Raw genomic sequence first — 17,103 nt, 5'->3', positions numbered from 1 at the left:
ACGTGTTGGTGGGGAGCACAGGTTGCAATAAATCAGCACTTGTGAAGGCTGGAGCAGCACAAAGGAAGGCAGCCCCGTGCCCTAACACTGCCCTGGAAAAGCAGGCACAGTCACAGTGATGCCAGGGGTGCTGATGTCCTGTGCAGGAAGTTGGTCGGGGTGTGCTGCAGCTGTTGTGTAACAGAGTGGCACGGCACCGAGCGCCTCGCATCGTGTTTATTGATTCAGTTCTTCCCCAGTCAAAAACAAGGCACATTAAACACATCCTCTTATTGCTCCATAAATGCATGCGGCTCATTCTGGATATCAAAAGTAATAAATAACGGCAATAAAACACCAGGACAGCTATAAAAACGACAACCCAGCCTCAAACAGCACCGCACGGCTCAGCACAGAGCGTCCCCCCAGCAAAGCACAGCAGGTGCTGGGCTAAGAGGTGTGTGAACTCACACACACGTGTGCACGCTCCCTGCAGGGCCAGGCACCCACCCGGGGCCAAAGCAAAGCAGGGCAGTGACACGGCCAGCACTCGGTGGAGAAAAGCAGAGGGGCAAAGGGGAAAAAAAAGCCAAGCAGACTGAAAGTGACCACCAAGCACCCCACAGCCTTCTGGGAGCAGAGCTGAGGTGCTGCAGTGAGCAACTGCGGGCCAACGCTCAGCCACACAAGACCCTGCTGTGCCACGACAGAGAGCCACGACAGCAAAGCACCCACGGCGGTGCAAAGCAAACTCCTACGGAGGACACGAGTAGCCAGGAGAGCCCCAAAGTCACACGGCATGCAGCATCACCAAACGGGGGGGAGAAGGACACAGCGGGTGCAAAGCAGAACATCCTGGTGTCATAGGGAAACGTGCAGCCTTAAATCTTAACAGTTCCATTTACAGAGGGGTGGAGGAGAATTTGTCTTCAAACCGTACAAAAGTTATTAAATATTTTAAACATTTTTCTTTACGTGGCCTGGAAAAGGTCTCACTACTTCACATGTACACATTTTTAAATAATACAGTGAACCATAGAGCCCCACCCTGCCCCACTGCTGCTGCTGAGCACAAGGGAGCTGCACACTGACGCCCATGTGCTCGATGTCAAACCTCTCACCACGTTCTTATCGCAGGAGGGTCTCAGGAAAGTGAAGCAGCATTGAGTATTTGCACACTTGAATGTATTGGAACACATTCAAAACAACTGAACACAGAAAGCATCCACAAAGCATGTCATCAGAAACACTACCTACCCCAGCGCTGCCACGGGCTGCAGGGCAGCACTCAGCACAGCACTCAGCACAGCTCTGCTACACAGCAGCTCTACAACATCAACTTAGGTTCACAGGTTCATAAGGTTGGAAAGGACCTACAAGATCATCTAGTCCAACCATCCTCCTATCACTATCCCTACCCAACTACTAAATCAAATCCCTTAGCACCTCATCTAAACGCTTCTTGAACAGCGCTAGGGATGGTGCCTCAACCACCTCCCTAGGCAGGCCATTCCAGTGCCTGACCACTCTTTCAGAAAAGAAATGCTTCCTCAGGTCTAATCTAAATCTTCCCCGGCGCAACTTGTGGCCATTCCCTCTCGTCCTGTCATTACTTATCAGGGAGAAGAGGCCTACCCCCTCCTCACCACAACCCCCCTTCAGGAAGTGGTAGAGTGCAATAAGGTCTCCTCTGAGCCTCCTCTTCTCCAGACTAAACAATCCCAGCTCCCTCAGCTGCTCCTCATAAGACTTGTGCTCCAGACCCCTCCCCAGTTTTGTTGCCCTTCTCTGAACACGCTCCAGGGCCTCAATGTCCTTCTTGTAGTGAGGGGCCCAAAACTGAACACAGTACTCGAGGTGCGGCCGCACCAGAGCTGAGTACAGGGGGATGATCACCTCCCTGCTCCTGCTGGCTACACTATTTCTAATACAGGCCAGGATGCTGTTGGCCTTCTTGGCCACCTGGGCACACTGCCGGCTCATGTTGAGCCGAGCATCAACCAACACCCCCAGGTCCTTTTCCTCTGTACATTCTTCAAGCCATTCTGCCCCAAGCCTATAGCATTGCATGGGGTTATTGTGGCCAAAGTGCAGGACCCGGCACTTGGTCTTATTGAACCTCATCCCATTTTGCTCAGCCCAGCTGTTCAGCCTATCCAAATCCCTCTGAAGGGCCTCCCTACCCTCAGGCAGTTTGACACATCCTCCCAGCTTTGTGTCATCTGCAAACTTACTGAGGGTACACTCAATTCCCTCATCTAGGTCATCAATAAAGATATTAAACAGGATGGGCCCCAAAACTGACCCTTGGGGGATACCACTCATAACAGGACGCCAGCTGGACTTAACTCCATTAACCACTACCCTCTGGGCACGGCCCTCCAGCCAGTTCTCCACCCAGAGAAGAGTGAACCTGTCCACACCACGGGCTGCCAGTTTCCTCAGGAGAATACTGTGGGAGACCGTGTCGAAGGCCTTGCTGAAGTCCAGGTAGACTACATCAACAGCCTTTCCTTCATCTACCTGGGGGAACGTGCAGAAGCCATTTGGAAAGCATCTGAAACAGTATTTCTGGAGAGAAACCTGGAGACATGCTATCAGTGGTGTAGACTGACAGGGGCCCAGATGATGCTCGTCCTTGTTTCTGTTCTCTGGCTGTTTTTAAGATCTGGTTTTCAAAGCCTTGTGCTTTGTTTATTCCTAGGAGCACTCTCCCTCTCCAGCCCCAAACATCCCACTGCCTCAGCTACACACCAATACTCAGCCCCTCCACTTCACGTGTGCAATCATTTTCCCTTAAGATGCAGAACCAATCTTTGCTGGCTGTTCCTGCACCGATGTTTCCATGAGCAAAAGTGATGACATCAGTTAAAATATCATTTTTACATCAGGAGAAATCCTGAGCCCTCAGAACAGAGGGACTGGTATTGTCAGCTGGTATTTCTACTCAAGTAACCTGAGGATGAAGTGTTGAATAAACCCCCCTCCTGTTCCCCCCTGGGGTGCTCCACCTGACACTGAGCTCAGCCCCCATGGGTGGCTGCTCTCAAGCTTTCAGCCCTCATAGAAAACAACACAGCTCTTGCACTTCTACTGAAAACTCAGCAGAACACACAACAAATTGAGAGTTTTTAAATAAATTAAGACTTATGTTACCAAAACCCAACGTATTTTACACATCACCAGTATCTGTCCCGAACTGGAGACAGCACGGAGCGCTCTGCAGCATAAAACACTGCCTGTGAAAGAACACTGCTGACTAAAGGCAGCTCGTTTTTATGAATCTGGGAGGAAGGAGAGCTGTCCCCTAGCTGCTAGTAGTTTGGGTGCCTAGGCAATGTGCTGTTTTTCCCAGCTCTGTACTGCTGATGTCTGTGTCTGGCCAAGCACCAGCCAGGCCCACTCCTCACTGTGCCCAGTACCCCCGGAAGGTGAAGTTCTGCTCCTTTTGCAGGGCTCTCTCAAATCCCAGGCACCAGCTGCCCTTTGTTGAAGCAGACAGATCAGCAGCTTTTAAATACTAAGCGCCTCTTTGCAAATCTCAATGCAATGCTCTCTTTGAAGGCAGGATTCACTTTTTTTTTTTGAAAGGTAAAGGTGATATAGAAGTTAATGAGCAAGGCAGTACGTGCCCATGTGCTGTGTGCACACCGGTCTCTCCAGACCACATTCCTGAACTCTTGTGGATAAACTCATCCGTCTACAGCATACCCAACCCAAAAGGCCACATACTGGAGTATTAAGAGCCATTAGTACAGAAACAAAAGCACCCATGTGTTTTACAGAAGCTACAGTGATGGACAGATACCAGTCACCTTGATCAAGCAAGGGCAATCGAGTGCACTGGAATGTTTGTCAGCAGGTGCAGGTAGGAGCAGAGCTGTGCAGCTACAGCCCTCCACCGCTGCGGTCCACCGGGATGACCACGCGCTGCCGCAGGTTCTCCTCCGCCGTCTTCATGAGCACGGCCAGCCTGCTGCCAGAGACGTGGCCCTTCTGAATGGCACTCATCAGCTGAAAGACACAGAGAGAGCAGCAGTCAGCTTCCCCTGTGGCTGGCACAGCTCCTCGGCAGGGCTCGGCTCCACTCACTGCACGCTCTGCAAATAACCCACGTCACGGCTCCTTTACATTTATCAGTATTGCTGCAAGATATGACCCCTGCAGCAGCAGCACAGGTATCCCTAACAGCAGTGCTTTCTCAGTGATGTTGCACCGTGTGGGATAACCCAGCTGTTTTACAGGCCCTCCTCCACCCTCGCTTTTTTCCTATTCCCCTCTCAGTCTGAAGTAACCGAGGGACGTCGCTCCCGATCCAGCACTGACCCCAGCTTGTACTCCTCCCATTCACATATGCCCTTTTCTGCAGAGGCAGCATACTTGACTCCCACAACTCTTTCAAATCCAAATTGTATTATAGACTTTTAAAACTAATTTGCCCTTAAGTCCTTGAAACTGGACTCAGCTCCACCTTAACTAAAACACGCTAGTGCTAAGACTTTAGTTAATTCTTCTTTATCCCAAGGATAAAGTGAGCATTAGAGCTGAAATTACATACAGTCAGCTTGTCAAAGACCACTATGCAAAGCAACCAGCACTTACCAAACACAGTTTCTGACTCTCAGTGAGCATTAGGAATCCTTCAGATGTCTTCCCTTCTATAGGAAAGTCTACTACTTCTGCAGCCAGACCTCTGTAGGTCAGTACTGCAGTTCAGAAACAGGAATGACTCCCCAGGGAGGGAAAGGGTCAGACCCAGCTGAGGCCGAAGGACCTCCACACCTGCTGGGGGCATTCTGGTCACCCTGTGAGCCCCAAGGAAGGCAGATGCTGCAGACAGGGAGCAGAAGTCCGGGGCATCCCTGTGGCTGCTCCCCAGCAACCCACACCAACAAGGCTCCGAGAGGAGCAGTGCTGCCATCACTACTATTCACTCTGCCCTACCACACACTCCACAACCAGTCTGTTGTGGCTTTTCCCCCTGTACTGCATGCTCTGTGGAGGAGCAGGCTGACCCTTTGGCACTGCCACAAGAACAGAGCTTCCATTGGCAAGCCTTCAGGGAAGCAACCACTGCCATCACACAGCTCCCTGTGCCAGGGGGCTGCCGTGTGTGACCACCTGAGGAAACACACGGGCAGTAACAGTAAAAAGCAGGTGTGAGTAAAAGCAAAAATGGCTCATGCTTTCAATCAGAACAACCTGTTTGCATAAAGCGTTCATCAGTCCGGTCTGTGTTCCATCTGTGAAACACCTGTAAGCACTGCTGAGCTGCTCTCCCAAGGCAACTGAGCCAGGCTGCTGGGCTGCGCAGGTCAAATGCAGCCACTTGGCACTGCTCTGCTCCCACCTGCACAAGGAGGCAGCCACTCTGATACAACGTGTTCCTATATTCCAACATAAACGTCCACAAATATTTGCACACCGCTTTCCACAAGCGTTCCGGCAGCACAATGTAATTACTCGAAAGTTTTCAGAGAGCAAACACGAAAGTATTGGGAACTGGCTTAACAGATCCATTAAAAAATTCTACAAACACCACGTGCATTTTGCTCCTTCCATGGCAACCTGCTGCTGGCCTTATCAGCACGCTTCCCACTGCTCCCTTTGTTGCACAGCAGCTCCCTGCACGACAGAAGTGCACTTGGGAAGCACTGAGGACGAGCCTGTAACAGCTGAAGTACAGCAACTCTGAAACCATGCCAAAACAGCAACCTGACACTTGTATTGTAGAAGCTTTCTGACTCGGGGCAGGAAACTCCTGATGAGATCATTCACCAGAATAAAGCAAAATAAGAAATGCACAACAGCTGTGTTGCTTGGACTTCTTAACCACAGCGTATCCATGCGAACCAATTTCCACATTTACCCAAGCCATTACAGTGAGTGCTTTGAGATTTTTTCCTCCCTAATATGAAGTTTTCACATGCAAAGGGACACAAGAGGGAGACCCTTCCCAACAGTCAGAAAGCCACCTGTGATTTCCTCTTGCAATTGCTTCAGTAAGATGGCTCTGGGGAGCTTTTCTTTTATCTTACAACTAACGCACCTCTCAGTTACCCAGCTAACTCGCTGCGTTTAGGTAAATAAACAGAGCTTTTTTCTAATGCTGGGCACAACCTGTGAAAATTTTCTGCATTTAGATTCAACGATTCTCCTCTTATCTACAGCTCATCTCAAGAGAGACAATTACCATTTCCTCTGCCTTGATCTTGTTTGTTTAACTTGACACAGTGAAGAAAGGGCTGACACTGACCAAAATCCCCAGCATTAATTTATCTCATGTTCAGCATTCATCATTGCCACCATGTAGGAAAGATGTGGCACTCACTTGAAATGCCACACCAAGAAAGATCCCACAAGAACGCAGCTGGCTAGCAGACCACATACCCAAGAGGAGCAGGACAAGCATTTCAGTCTGCACCTTTAATTTTCCTATTTTAAAGCCCTGCAAGCAGCAGATAAGGTTCCCAACATAATGTTCTTCATCCAAACGGCGGCATCGTTTCTCAATCCAGGAGTTACAATGGGATAACATGGACTACACGTGCTCTAACCAAAAGCTCTTTCTTTATAGTTTTCCAAGCTATTTTGAACACTGTAATCATTTTTAACAGGGTCAGCTATGTGTCAGTGTGCATAACTACAATATATCTTCCAAGCTTTTCCATCTTACTTGGAATATAAACATAATCTCCATATAAAAAAAGCCAAGCTCAGATCTGTGCTGTGGCATACTTTGAAAATGTGACCTGTTCTTTGGGTTAATTGCTGCTGCACAGAAAAAAAATCCATGAATTTGGAAGGTGCTTGAAACTAGCTCTTCATGTTGCTGTTGTCTTGCAGTCTGGCAAACAGCATCAACACGAGCACGGTACCCAGGCAGCACTCACCTCCTCTCCAAGCCAGCTCTTCCACATGGGAGGAGGAGGGGGACTCAACACCTCTGCCCACGGTTAGGAAAGTTACAGTGTCTTTGGAATGGAGAAATACCTACCTGCAAAAACTCAATGAGCTCAACCTGCCCGTTTTTGTTCAGGTCTACTTCATTCAGAATATCATGAAGTGTTTTTTCATCAATTTGCACACTGATGCTCTAGACAAAAAACAAACAAACCAGTTTTAACAGGGTCAGGTAAGCACATAACTACAATCAGTCTTCCACAGAACAACCACCTCACTTCCAATAGAATTAAACAATTTCTGTATTAAAAAGCCAAATTCAGATCTGCACTGCACTGTGCTTTGCATTCTGGACTTGTTCTACCGACAACAAAGTACAGCAACTGCACTGCTCAGCACTATTTATGCCACGCTGCAATTTTGATGAGAGGCTTAAAAATCAAACTCAAAAAACAGAAGGAAACTTCACCTCCAAGACACGCTGCACATCCAGGATAGTAATAAACCCCTTCTTGTCCTTGTCAAACATGTGGAACCGCTTCTTGTACCTGCAGGATAAGGACTATCAGTGGAGAACAACGACACTCAATATTCTTAACTCCCAGCAACTCAGGCATCTCTGATTTTACTCACCTTTCAATATCTGAAGGCACTAGAGTGATTTCAGAGCTGTCTGTCAATTGATCAGATTTTACTTTGTAGCCCATTTCATAATACAGAAATTTCCTCGCAGCTTTAAGTTCTTCCTACGACCAAAAAGAAAAGCCTTCACGTATCTGAAGAACAAGTTTCTTATACAGTTTATTTGCTCCTTCCAGTTCACAAGAATTTACCTCAGGTCCAAAAACTGAGCTGAAAAGCGTTAAAAAGTTGAGTTTTGGCACCTTTTAATCTTGAAAAGGGATATCAAGCCTAGGAAAGACTTCTAATTACTGTTTAAATGCTTTTAGGATTACACTGTCTGTATGAGCACTGAGCCACCACCAGGGCAAAGGCAGCAGTGACCTTCAAAATAACTGAAGAAACAAAACAAGAATTAATAAACACTGTATCATCACTTTTCAAAACTGGAACAGATTTGCCCAGTGAGGTTGTGAATGCCCCCCTCCCAGGGAGGGCTCAAGGCCAGGGTGGATGGGGCTGTGAGCAACCTGGGCTAGAGGGGAGGGGTCCCTGCCCCCAGGCAGGGGGGTGGAACTGAATGATCTTATTCTTCCAACCCAAACCATTCTGTGATTCTATGGGAAAATAAATAAATAAATAAAAGTGATACAGATTGCAAAATTCTCTTTTGAGATGGATCCATAAGAGGTGACACTGAACAAAACTGTTAACAGGAACAGGACAGTAATGCCACATCTGCCACATTTTTAAAGTCAGGGAGTACTTTCACTCTCCCCTCCACCCCAACCAACACCCATTCATTTCACAGCTATTTTGATGAAGGCTTCAAAACGAAGTAACACCAAACGTATCATCCTCTCAGGAAGAAAGTCCCACTGATGTTTTCCATTCAATTAATTTCAATTGTTAACATGGAAACTAGTTGAGAAAAACAAAACACTTCCAGATGAAAAAGGCCCTTTGCACCTTTTTTTTCTGCTCATTCCAGTTAAGTTCTTTCCCCATGATATCTACGATTCTTGGCAGAGCTTCCTCAGCAGCCTGCACATTCAGGAAGGCCAAGCGAGTCCGTCGGGAAATGATATCCACAGCGGTGCGGGCATACTCCTTCACTCCATAGATGACCTAAAGGAGTAAGACAAGGCAAAAACGTAGATGAGTGCATATTAGATATACTGAATATTACATGTTCATATTAAAACATTTATTTCAGGTTGGATATTAGGAGAAAGTTCTTCTCTAAGAGTGGTCAGGTGCATCCGAGTCTCAAAGGAAAGGGCTCATGAAGGTATTTTTCAGAATGGGATGACCTGCTCTACAATCTGCTTCATTCCCAAGAAGTGCTCGAGTGTGTTGTAGGTTTTCCACATACCTCAGCTTCAATATAAGGAAATTCAGACACAAGGCGTTTTCCAACGATAGGCCATCTCTTTCCTGTAACTTGGGCTATTTTGGCCACCTCAAAAGCCTTGTCACCGTACGTAGAAGCCAGATGTTGAGCCACCTATGGAGTTGAAAACAAGTTCAGTATGCTTCTGAAAGCACATCACATATATGCATTTTTCATTGTCTCATTGCTAGTAACAACAGGGTATCAGGTTCTGATGGTGTGAGAGGAAACTGCTAGCACTGCGAATGAGTCAGGCCAATGCTAATGCTGCTATGTACATATCCAAATAAATGACTGTGGTGCTTCCACTCGTCTGCTCCAGATGTGATCTGCGAGTAGCACAGGTTTGTTGTGCTTAAAGAAAGGGAGACTCTAGCATCTCGTAACACTTTAAAGCAGAAATCAGTGAAGATGTTATGCAATATTGTCTTTAAGGGAAAAAAAAATACCCTCCAACACAGAAGTATCAGTGCACGAGCAGTAAGAATGGCTCACCTCACTTTCAAGTCCATAGTCCTGGACCAACCTAATGTAGAGTGTGGGGCTCCAGTTCTCAGCCCCTTGAAGCAGCAGCCCAATTGTCTTACTGGAACCTGCAGGCAGATTGTGTGCCTGAATAGCAGCATCAATGGTGTCCTGAGCCATGGAACGGTATGTTGTCCACTTCCCACCTGTAACCACACATTTGCTTCTTGACTTGGGGAAAGCAAGGGAAGCATGAAATTGGACTAGATGATCTCTAGAGGTCCCTTCCAACCCCTACAACTTTGTGATGTATTTTATCATATTACTCTTACTAGAGCTGTTCTCTAGTCACACTGCCACTGACGGACCACTACCTAACTGGAGGAATGCAAAGCATCACCCTGCAAGAAGAAAGATGTGTGCACAAAACACACTGGGGGACTGGAGGAGCCAAACAAAAGCAACAGTCAAAATGAACGTCCACTACCTGCTATGGTGACAAGGCCACTGTCACTAACAGCAACAACATGGTTCCGGCTTATCGACTGCGTGTCTTTGGAGTTGGGGTCAGTGACCAGAGGACGAATGCCGCTCCATGCTGCCAACACATCTCCTCTTCTCACTGTCCAGAAGAGATAGTCAACCCAAATCAGTCAGGAACTTTGTATTTATTTCCTATCCATCTTATGGTCTCTGTGGTGCTACCTCTAAGTACCATGGAAAACAGCACTGTCCTTCTCTGTATCAATGCTGTTATCTGATCCTAAACAGAGCTAAAGAATCTGTCTAAGAATTCAACAGAAGAGATTCTGGGAACTCATCTGCAATGAGACTCAGCTTTCAGACTCACAAAACCCTCTATCCAAAACACAAACCCCACCATAACCAACCCCAGCCCAGCACCAAGTCTTATCCTCCGTGCTTCCGCAGACCGGGCAGTCCCTACATGGCATTTCAGAAACCAGAATGAAGTCTGTTCCCATAACATTTGCTTTTAGGACTCAAAAGCTTTTAATGTAGCATGGAATTTGTCAAGAGGAAAATCTGGAAAATAAGAGATCTTTAATCAGAGCCTCTGCCAGAAGCCTGATGGCACACATGCTATATAGCCTTGCAGGTGCAGATCTCCTAAGCCTGCTGCTCACCTGAGCCCTCAGCATTCACACAGCAACCCCAAAGGGCCCAGGTGGTTTGCCAGAGATCATCCAGAAGTCCACACTGTTCTTACTCAGCCACCTCTTCCAGCCCTACCTTCCAACCTTACCTGTTTCAGAAGCATTTTCACACTTCACAAGAAGCCCAACTCAACGGCCATTTACATGCCCCCATGCCACTCCTCCACTCCCTGCAAGTCACTATATCCCTACAACCAACTCTGACCTTCCACTAAATGTGAAAGAATAAAATGTGAAGGCAACAAGCAGTTAAAAGAAGTCCTTAACACTTGTAGGAAAATACCCTATCCTCTGAAAGGTACTTTTTTCAGGAATATATAAAACACGGAACCAATAATCTAATCTAATTAATCTTGTTGCTTGTTAAATTTACAGCAGTAAAGATTGACCAATTTACTTTACACTGCAGCCCCAAAACAATTTTTGATGCAGCTTTCAAATAACTGATAACTAAAAAAAAAATAATAATAAAAGAAAATCAGTAACAGGGTGTAAAAATATCCCCAAAGAACACAAAATAGATTTCAGAAATCAATGGTGCTCTGCCAGCATGTTTAACCTGCCAAAATGAAGTGTTAATCACAGAAATAAGATACCATATTACATTTATAAACTAATGAAACTAGAAAAAGCAGCATGCGTGACACTATAATTAAACACTTGGAACACATCCAAGCCTGTGTAAGTTGATAACCCTGGCACTGTCTCTGGCAGCAAAAAGGCAGGTCTGCAGTGAGTTGATACGGCCAGCACAGTTGTTAATTCAATAACAGGCAATCTATAAACACTGCTAATTGCACATGTGAAAAACAGTATGCACCTAGGTAGGTTTCATTCAGAAGAATTAAGCACTTCATAATGTACTCCTGTGAAATACCTTGCAAGGTTTCTGCCTCGCTCAGGCTGAACGCCAGCAGCTGCCTGCCTGCCTCACCATGCTGACTTACAGTGGTTTCTGCTCCAGAAATGTAAGGGTACGTTTCCTCCAGGCTCAGTCCCAGAGCTGTACAACAGGCAGCCATCAAGCTGCCCATCCCAGGAATCTGGTATTTCTGGACAGTGAGTTTCCTAAGTCTCAGAGACTGCAGTGTTCCTGACAAACAGGGGCTTTCAGGTTTCCTTTAGTACAACAGCAGCACAGACACTGCCACAGAACCATTAAACAAACAAACAAAACCCTATCAAAACTGTAAACCTCACTACAAAGTAAGGAAACCTCTTGCTTTTAAAGTAGCACTACAGCCAAGCAAGGCAGCATCTTCCAACACAGCTGTTTGCAGCTCAGATCCTGAGCTCAACAGCCACCATGTGATTTCTATGAATTCCCCTTTCTGCCTGTTATATTTCTCTCTTCAACTGAGAGCTGAGCTGTTAGGTATCTACTGCATCAATAAATGTAATTAAGTGTCCAGAAAAATGGAAGTGAAGACAGAGGAAAAGTCAGAACCACTCTTCCTATAATCAGGGGAACTGTTTGAAGCACCTGTACAGACACACAACCAAATCGACCCGCTGCAGCCAAACTTTGCATCTGCCACCCAAAAAAGGCCAGAACGAGTCATCTGACAGCTGCTGCCTGCTAGGTGACAGGTACAGGAAATCTGCACATCCAGATATCAACCAATTTCCATTTAAATAGTCCAGGTGGGGAGAGTACATCTGGAAAAGCATCAGTGATAGCTCTGAAACAGATGAAGATGACACTTACATCCCACTAGTATTAGAGGGGCAAGAACCACAGCTATCAGTCACTGGAAAAACTTCAGACAGACAGCACGTACTCAGATTGAAACATGGCAGATATTCCTGCCAGAGGAAACTGATGCTCCTACCTTCAACATCAACACTAAGGTAGCTGCGCACTTCACTCAGAATGAAGTTAATATCCTCTTCCGTGGGTATGGGATGGGAAGTGACATCTGTGGGGCTGTCCGTGGTCCCTGCGATAGTCATCTTCTGCCATGGGAGGAAGAAAATCACTCTGCCATCGCTGGTGGCTGGGTCGAGCAGACCCATGTTATCAGGGCTGAAAAAGAAGGGACGTGATTCAGAACAGATCAGGCATCACCAGGGATCTGAACGTGTGCACATTCGAGCACTACATCATCACTCTTGCTCCTATGCCAAAAGAGATCACCACCATCCAACTTGAAAAGATATTTCTCAAAACTTCTGGAACTAAGGCCCTTAAATGTGATTCCCAGAACGTGACCTCCTAAGCCAGACAGCAGGACACATCCTCAGTGACAGCAACCGTGTGCCTCCCTCCTCCACTCATTCTTGCTCACTGGAAACTCAAATATAAGGATGTGAAATTTAACACAGCATTTACTGGAAGCCCCCTGTCATGGAACGAACAACTGCTTTTAGTGTTAAGGAACACACAACAACCTATACAGTATCACAAAGAACAGCTGAAGCTGAAACAGCGTGCAGGCTGCAGTGGGGAAAAAAACCCAACCAAACTCCAGTTTGCTTTCCATGTGCTTTATCTAAGGGATGGGAGATTTAAGATCAACCATTAGTAACAGCATTTATCAGGTGACTTATGCCTCTTACTTAGGGGGCAGAGAAGACACCCACTGCAACCTGTATTCACAAGGGTGGGGTGGGAGAAGGCAAAGTTAGGAACAAGAAGTAAAAAAGGGGAGAGAACTGAAATATTCAAGGGAATATTCAGGGAATATTCAAGCTGCCCCTTTTTCTGTTAGCTTCTACTTAAAGGAAAGACACTGACTTTGCTATTAGGTGCTACAAGTCCTCCTAAAATCATCTGCAGGCAGCTCAGCTTCAGGTTCTGCACCTATTTCTGGTGCTGCAAGGATACAGGAAGCATGCACCTGAGCGACAAAGAAGGATAATTCAGTGGGTCCCAAGTAACTACCAACACAACAAGCTGAAGGGGGACAGACTGAGGGTCGGACAGAATTACCTGGTTAAGGAAGCTACAAGCTGGATCACGGATTATTTCATTTTTAGGAAGCCTGAACTGGTTACTGAAGGCAAGTCTGCACTACCTGGAAAGGCTGCACACAGCTGAAAGTTTCATGCATAGCATGTATATTACAACATCTTTTAGATGATATTTATAGACAGCTTAAGCATACAGTTGGAAAAGTACAATTTAATAGGGGAAGTCAACACAGATTTGTGAAAGGTAAATCACGTCAGACAAATGATTACTTTTTAAAATGAAAAAGCTATTGATTTAGAGGCAGGAAACTAGAGATTTAATATACAGCATCAGAATATTCAGATAACTTCAGACATTCACAGAAGAATAATATTTTTTTTAAGACAATCTATGTAAAAAGCTGTGGAAGAGAAATGAGGAAAGAATCAGAAATAAGTTTCACTGTAACACCTACAGACTGAAGTACAGACAAGAGGGCAACACAGCAAGCATGAGAAAGGATGAAGAAGCCTTGTGTGTGTCAATTAATTTACTGACTTAATGACTGCCAGCGATCCTGGGAAGTTCTTCTCAGCCTCCCCTTGCTCTGTTTATTCAATCTTATAGAATTAATGGCAGAGCAACTGAAACAATCAAGCAGCAGCATCCTGCCTGCAGAAGTGTGCTGCTCCCCAGAGCACGGCTCTGAGCACGCGTGTTCACACGGCAGCTTCTGCTGTGGGAGCACTGTCACCCACTGTCACGATCCTCTAGTGATCTTCCAAGATCACTAAAATGGGTAAGATTAGGACCTGTAAACTCTAATACGAGACAGAAATATAGTAGCAAATAGACAGAGCTTAGCAGCCTAATACAGATGGATCTGGAGCGGCTGTCAGCAGAGCAAACATCAGGATACCCCGCTCCTGTGAGGGCTAATGACACAGCACAGCTGACTTCACCAAGTGTTTGGGGGCACGCCTGATCTAAATACACTTCCTGCTCCTCAGCAGCAGCAAGGCTACACTGAACAACTCAGAGACAATATAACAAACAAGAAACTTGAATACACACTCCTGCTGAATTAGGAAAAACCTTATATGAAGGACAGGTCTGAACTCCCGAGCTTGAAGTCAGGAAGTTATTCACTTTGGTTGTTGGAAGACGGCGTTTCACCAAGTTAAAAAGAAACGTGAAAGATTCCTAGTGGAAAAACCACACTTGCAATTAAATAGAAAACAGGTGATTTCCAAGAAAGCAGAGCTAAGGTTTAAGGAGTGGAGATAAGGAAGGAGTTGATCGCACTGAGGGTGGTGAGGCACTGCACAGTGCTTGGAGAGGTGGCAGTGCCCCATGCCTGCAGACACGCATGGCCAGGGGCTGGGCCCTGAGCACTGATGGAGCTGTGGCTGTCCCCATGCACTGCTGGGACCACACGGCCTTGAAGGCTCTGTTCTGGCTCAAACTATTCCATAATTCAAATTTAATTGGAACGTGGAACATGGAGCAGATAGGAAAATTTAAGAGGACTGTAAATACCTGCAATTCATTGAGTGGGAGTCAGTACTGCACACATTGGCTTCCTGCCTGAGATGTGCTAATCTGAACAAAGGTGGCCAGAATCCTCTCTCCTTTTGCAGATATTATGCTTAAACAATAGGGAGCGAAGAAGAGTTACTGCAGCTACGAGAACAGATATGTATACTAAAAATAGAATTAATGAGAGGAGGAATACTGGGACTATTAATGAAGAACACAAACGAGCAAGAATCCCATGGGAAGTGAACGCATTAGGTTAATGTTAGGTTTTACAAAATCTTAACCGTGTGTAGATATAAAATCCTATGTTACAGAATTTCAGCCCAATCTTGCACAGATTTTACAAATTGTTTAATCACAAAGGCAAGTAGATGCAATTATACAAGCCTTATTTGTTAAGGAATACCCATCCACTTGGAACCAGGAATAAAGACTCAGTGCCATTGAGATTAAATACCATAAGCGTTTTCCATGCAGCTCCTTGGATCAGGCTTCTCTACCAAACGGAAATTTGGTCTTATTTCATCAGCTGTAGCACCAAGGCAGTGTGGGCAGACAAGAAAAGCAGTGCCCACACGCTGATGTACACACAGGAGAACAAGGAGAAGAGATTTTCTCCACGTTAGCAGTTACAATTATTAGGTATTTACGAAACATATAATTAGAGCCCTCATGCGTATCAAGCCATCTTCAACTTGGAACCTACAAAGTGATTCAAAGCCAATCAGCTGACGTTGCGGCCCTACACCAAAACCATCTAGCTGTGCACGTGCTGTATGAGATAAACCCACGACTACAAACTTGGCTGTTGTTTTAAAGCAGATATCGAGTCAATCCCTGATTGTCATGGGGGAGAACACACAAAAAATAGACACTGCAAGAGTGATTTTCCAGTAGGCCAAAGTTGCCTCAATTTTATAATCTCTGGACATGTCGTACTGGGACAGCTCAGGCAACAACAACACTTTGTGCACTGAAGTCTAAATTTATATTCACAGAGGATTGCAACAGTCATATGGAAGGCATCATTGTACGTGCACTGTATCAACAGAAGCGGTATAAGTCTATAAATGTGAATTTCCATTAGGATGCTAATGACTTCAGGAACCAAAGGTAATATTTGAGCTTCAACTGAAACGGCTTACGTGTGGTAGAAGGGGATCTGGTTTGGCAGCAAGGAATAAGGAGAGAAGCAGGAGGACTCTGCAGAGTGAGGGCCCCAGGAGCTTGCAGTGAGCTCAGTGCAGGCAGAGCAGCCCCCTGCACCAAACTACCAAGGGTGAGAGGGCATCTTCCTACCAGCACTTAATGTTACGCTGAACTACGTGCTACATAGTGTACATGCTTCATTCTTAACACAGTGGAGTCCATCCAGACAAATACTAGGGGTAGAGTGCAATGCCAGATGACTGCCTAGATAGTATGCTGTTTTCCAAGACAGAAAGCTTTCTAAGAAGGCAGGAACCTCCCTGGAAAGCTTTCCATGCTTCTCATTCTCTTAACGGCCGCATGCCCAGCTCACCCCATACTGAGAGAGCCACCTTACAGCAGTTACTGCCTAAATGCCCTTCTGCTTCAGCAGTTCTGCCCTCGTAAGCTTCGTCTACAAGCTAAGAGGCTCCACTCTTTTCTGCCTAGACAAAGCTGGTGTTTTAACAGGCAGAGTACCAGAACCTTCTAAATAAAAAAAAAATAATTAAAACATCTTGAAGCGTGCATTCAAAGCTACCATAAAAACCACAACGGTGTCCCCACAAGCTTATTCAGGACAGACACCAGCAGAGACTGTTTCAAACAGATTGGGCTATCGTTACCTGTAGTAACCCGGCATCACGATGTGCACGCCCGCGCTGGGCTGGCAGATGTTGGGTACTTCCTGATCATCCATTTTGCGCACTGAGTCTGTGAAAGGTCCTGTAGCATTGATAACACATTTGGCTCTGACATCAAATTCCTGCCCTGTGAAAGAAAGCAGCATCAATCACGGGCCCCATTTGTTTCCCTGCTTGCTGACACCCCGCGTTATTAATCTGTGAACCTAAGCTACTGCTTGTCTGCTCGGAACAGCTGGATCTGCTCTCAAAAATCAACCAAGTTCTCATTGAACACCAGACTTCAGAGGAAGCGATTTGCAG

General features: G+C 46.0%; 1 protein-coding gene across 6 annotated transcripts in view; it reads right to left on the bottom strand.

The window, feature by feature from the left end:
• Positions 1 to 2,984: 2,984 nt before the first annotated feature.
• GPD2 (glycerol-3-phosphate dehydrogenase 2) overlaps positions 2,985 to 17,103 on the bottom strand; it is a 47,244-nt gene continuing 33,125 nt past the window's right edge. For all 6 annotated transcript variants that reach the window (XM_065750859.1, XM_065750861.1, XM_065750862.1 and 3 more), the window contains exons 8-17: positions 16,783 to 16,927; positions 12,369 to 12,562; positions 9,849 to 9,983; positions 9,392 to 9,567; positions 8,879 to 9,010; positions 8,473 to 8,631; positions 7,516 to 7,628; positions 7,352 to 7,430; positions 6,977 to 7,075; positions 2,985 to 3,993 (exon numbers count right to left, since the gene is read on the bottom strand). In XM_065750859.1, the coding sequence (XP_065606931.1) occupies positions 3,868 to 3,993; positions 6,977 to 7,075; positions 7,352 to 7,430; positions 7,516 to 7,628; positions 8,473 to 8,631; positions 8,879 to 9,010; positions 9,392 to 9,567; positions 9,849 to 9,983; positions 12,369 to 12,562; positions 16,783 to 16,927 (1,358 nt within the window). In that variant the 3' untranslated portion in view covers positions 2,985 to 3,867. The remainder of the gene's footprint in view (positions 3,994 to 6,976; positions 7,076 to 7,351; positions 7,431 to 7,515; positions 7,629 to 8,472; positions 8,632 to 8,878; positions 9,011 to 9,391; positions 9,568 to 9,848; positions 9,984 to 12,368; positions 12,563 to 16,782; positions 16,928 to 17,103) is intronic.

This window comes from Cyrtonyx montezumae, unplaced genomic scaffold (assembly GCF_038088225.1).
Source record: "Cyrtonyx montezumae isolate F1298 unplaced genomic scaffold, pur_monq_1.0 scaffold_7, whole genome shotgun sequence".
In the NCBI taxonomy this organism is placed as follows: domain Eukaryota; kingdom Metazoa; phylum Chordata; class Aves; order Galliformes; family Odontophoridae; genus Cyrtonyx; species Cyrtonyx montezumae.
The sequence above is the reverse complement of the archived record's forward strand: the minus strand, read 5'-3'. Positions and strand labels throughout refer to the sequence as shown.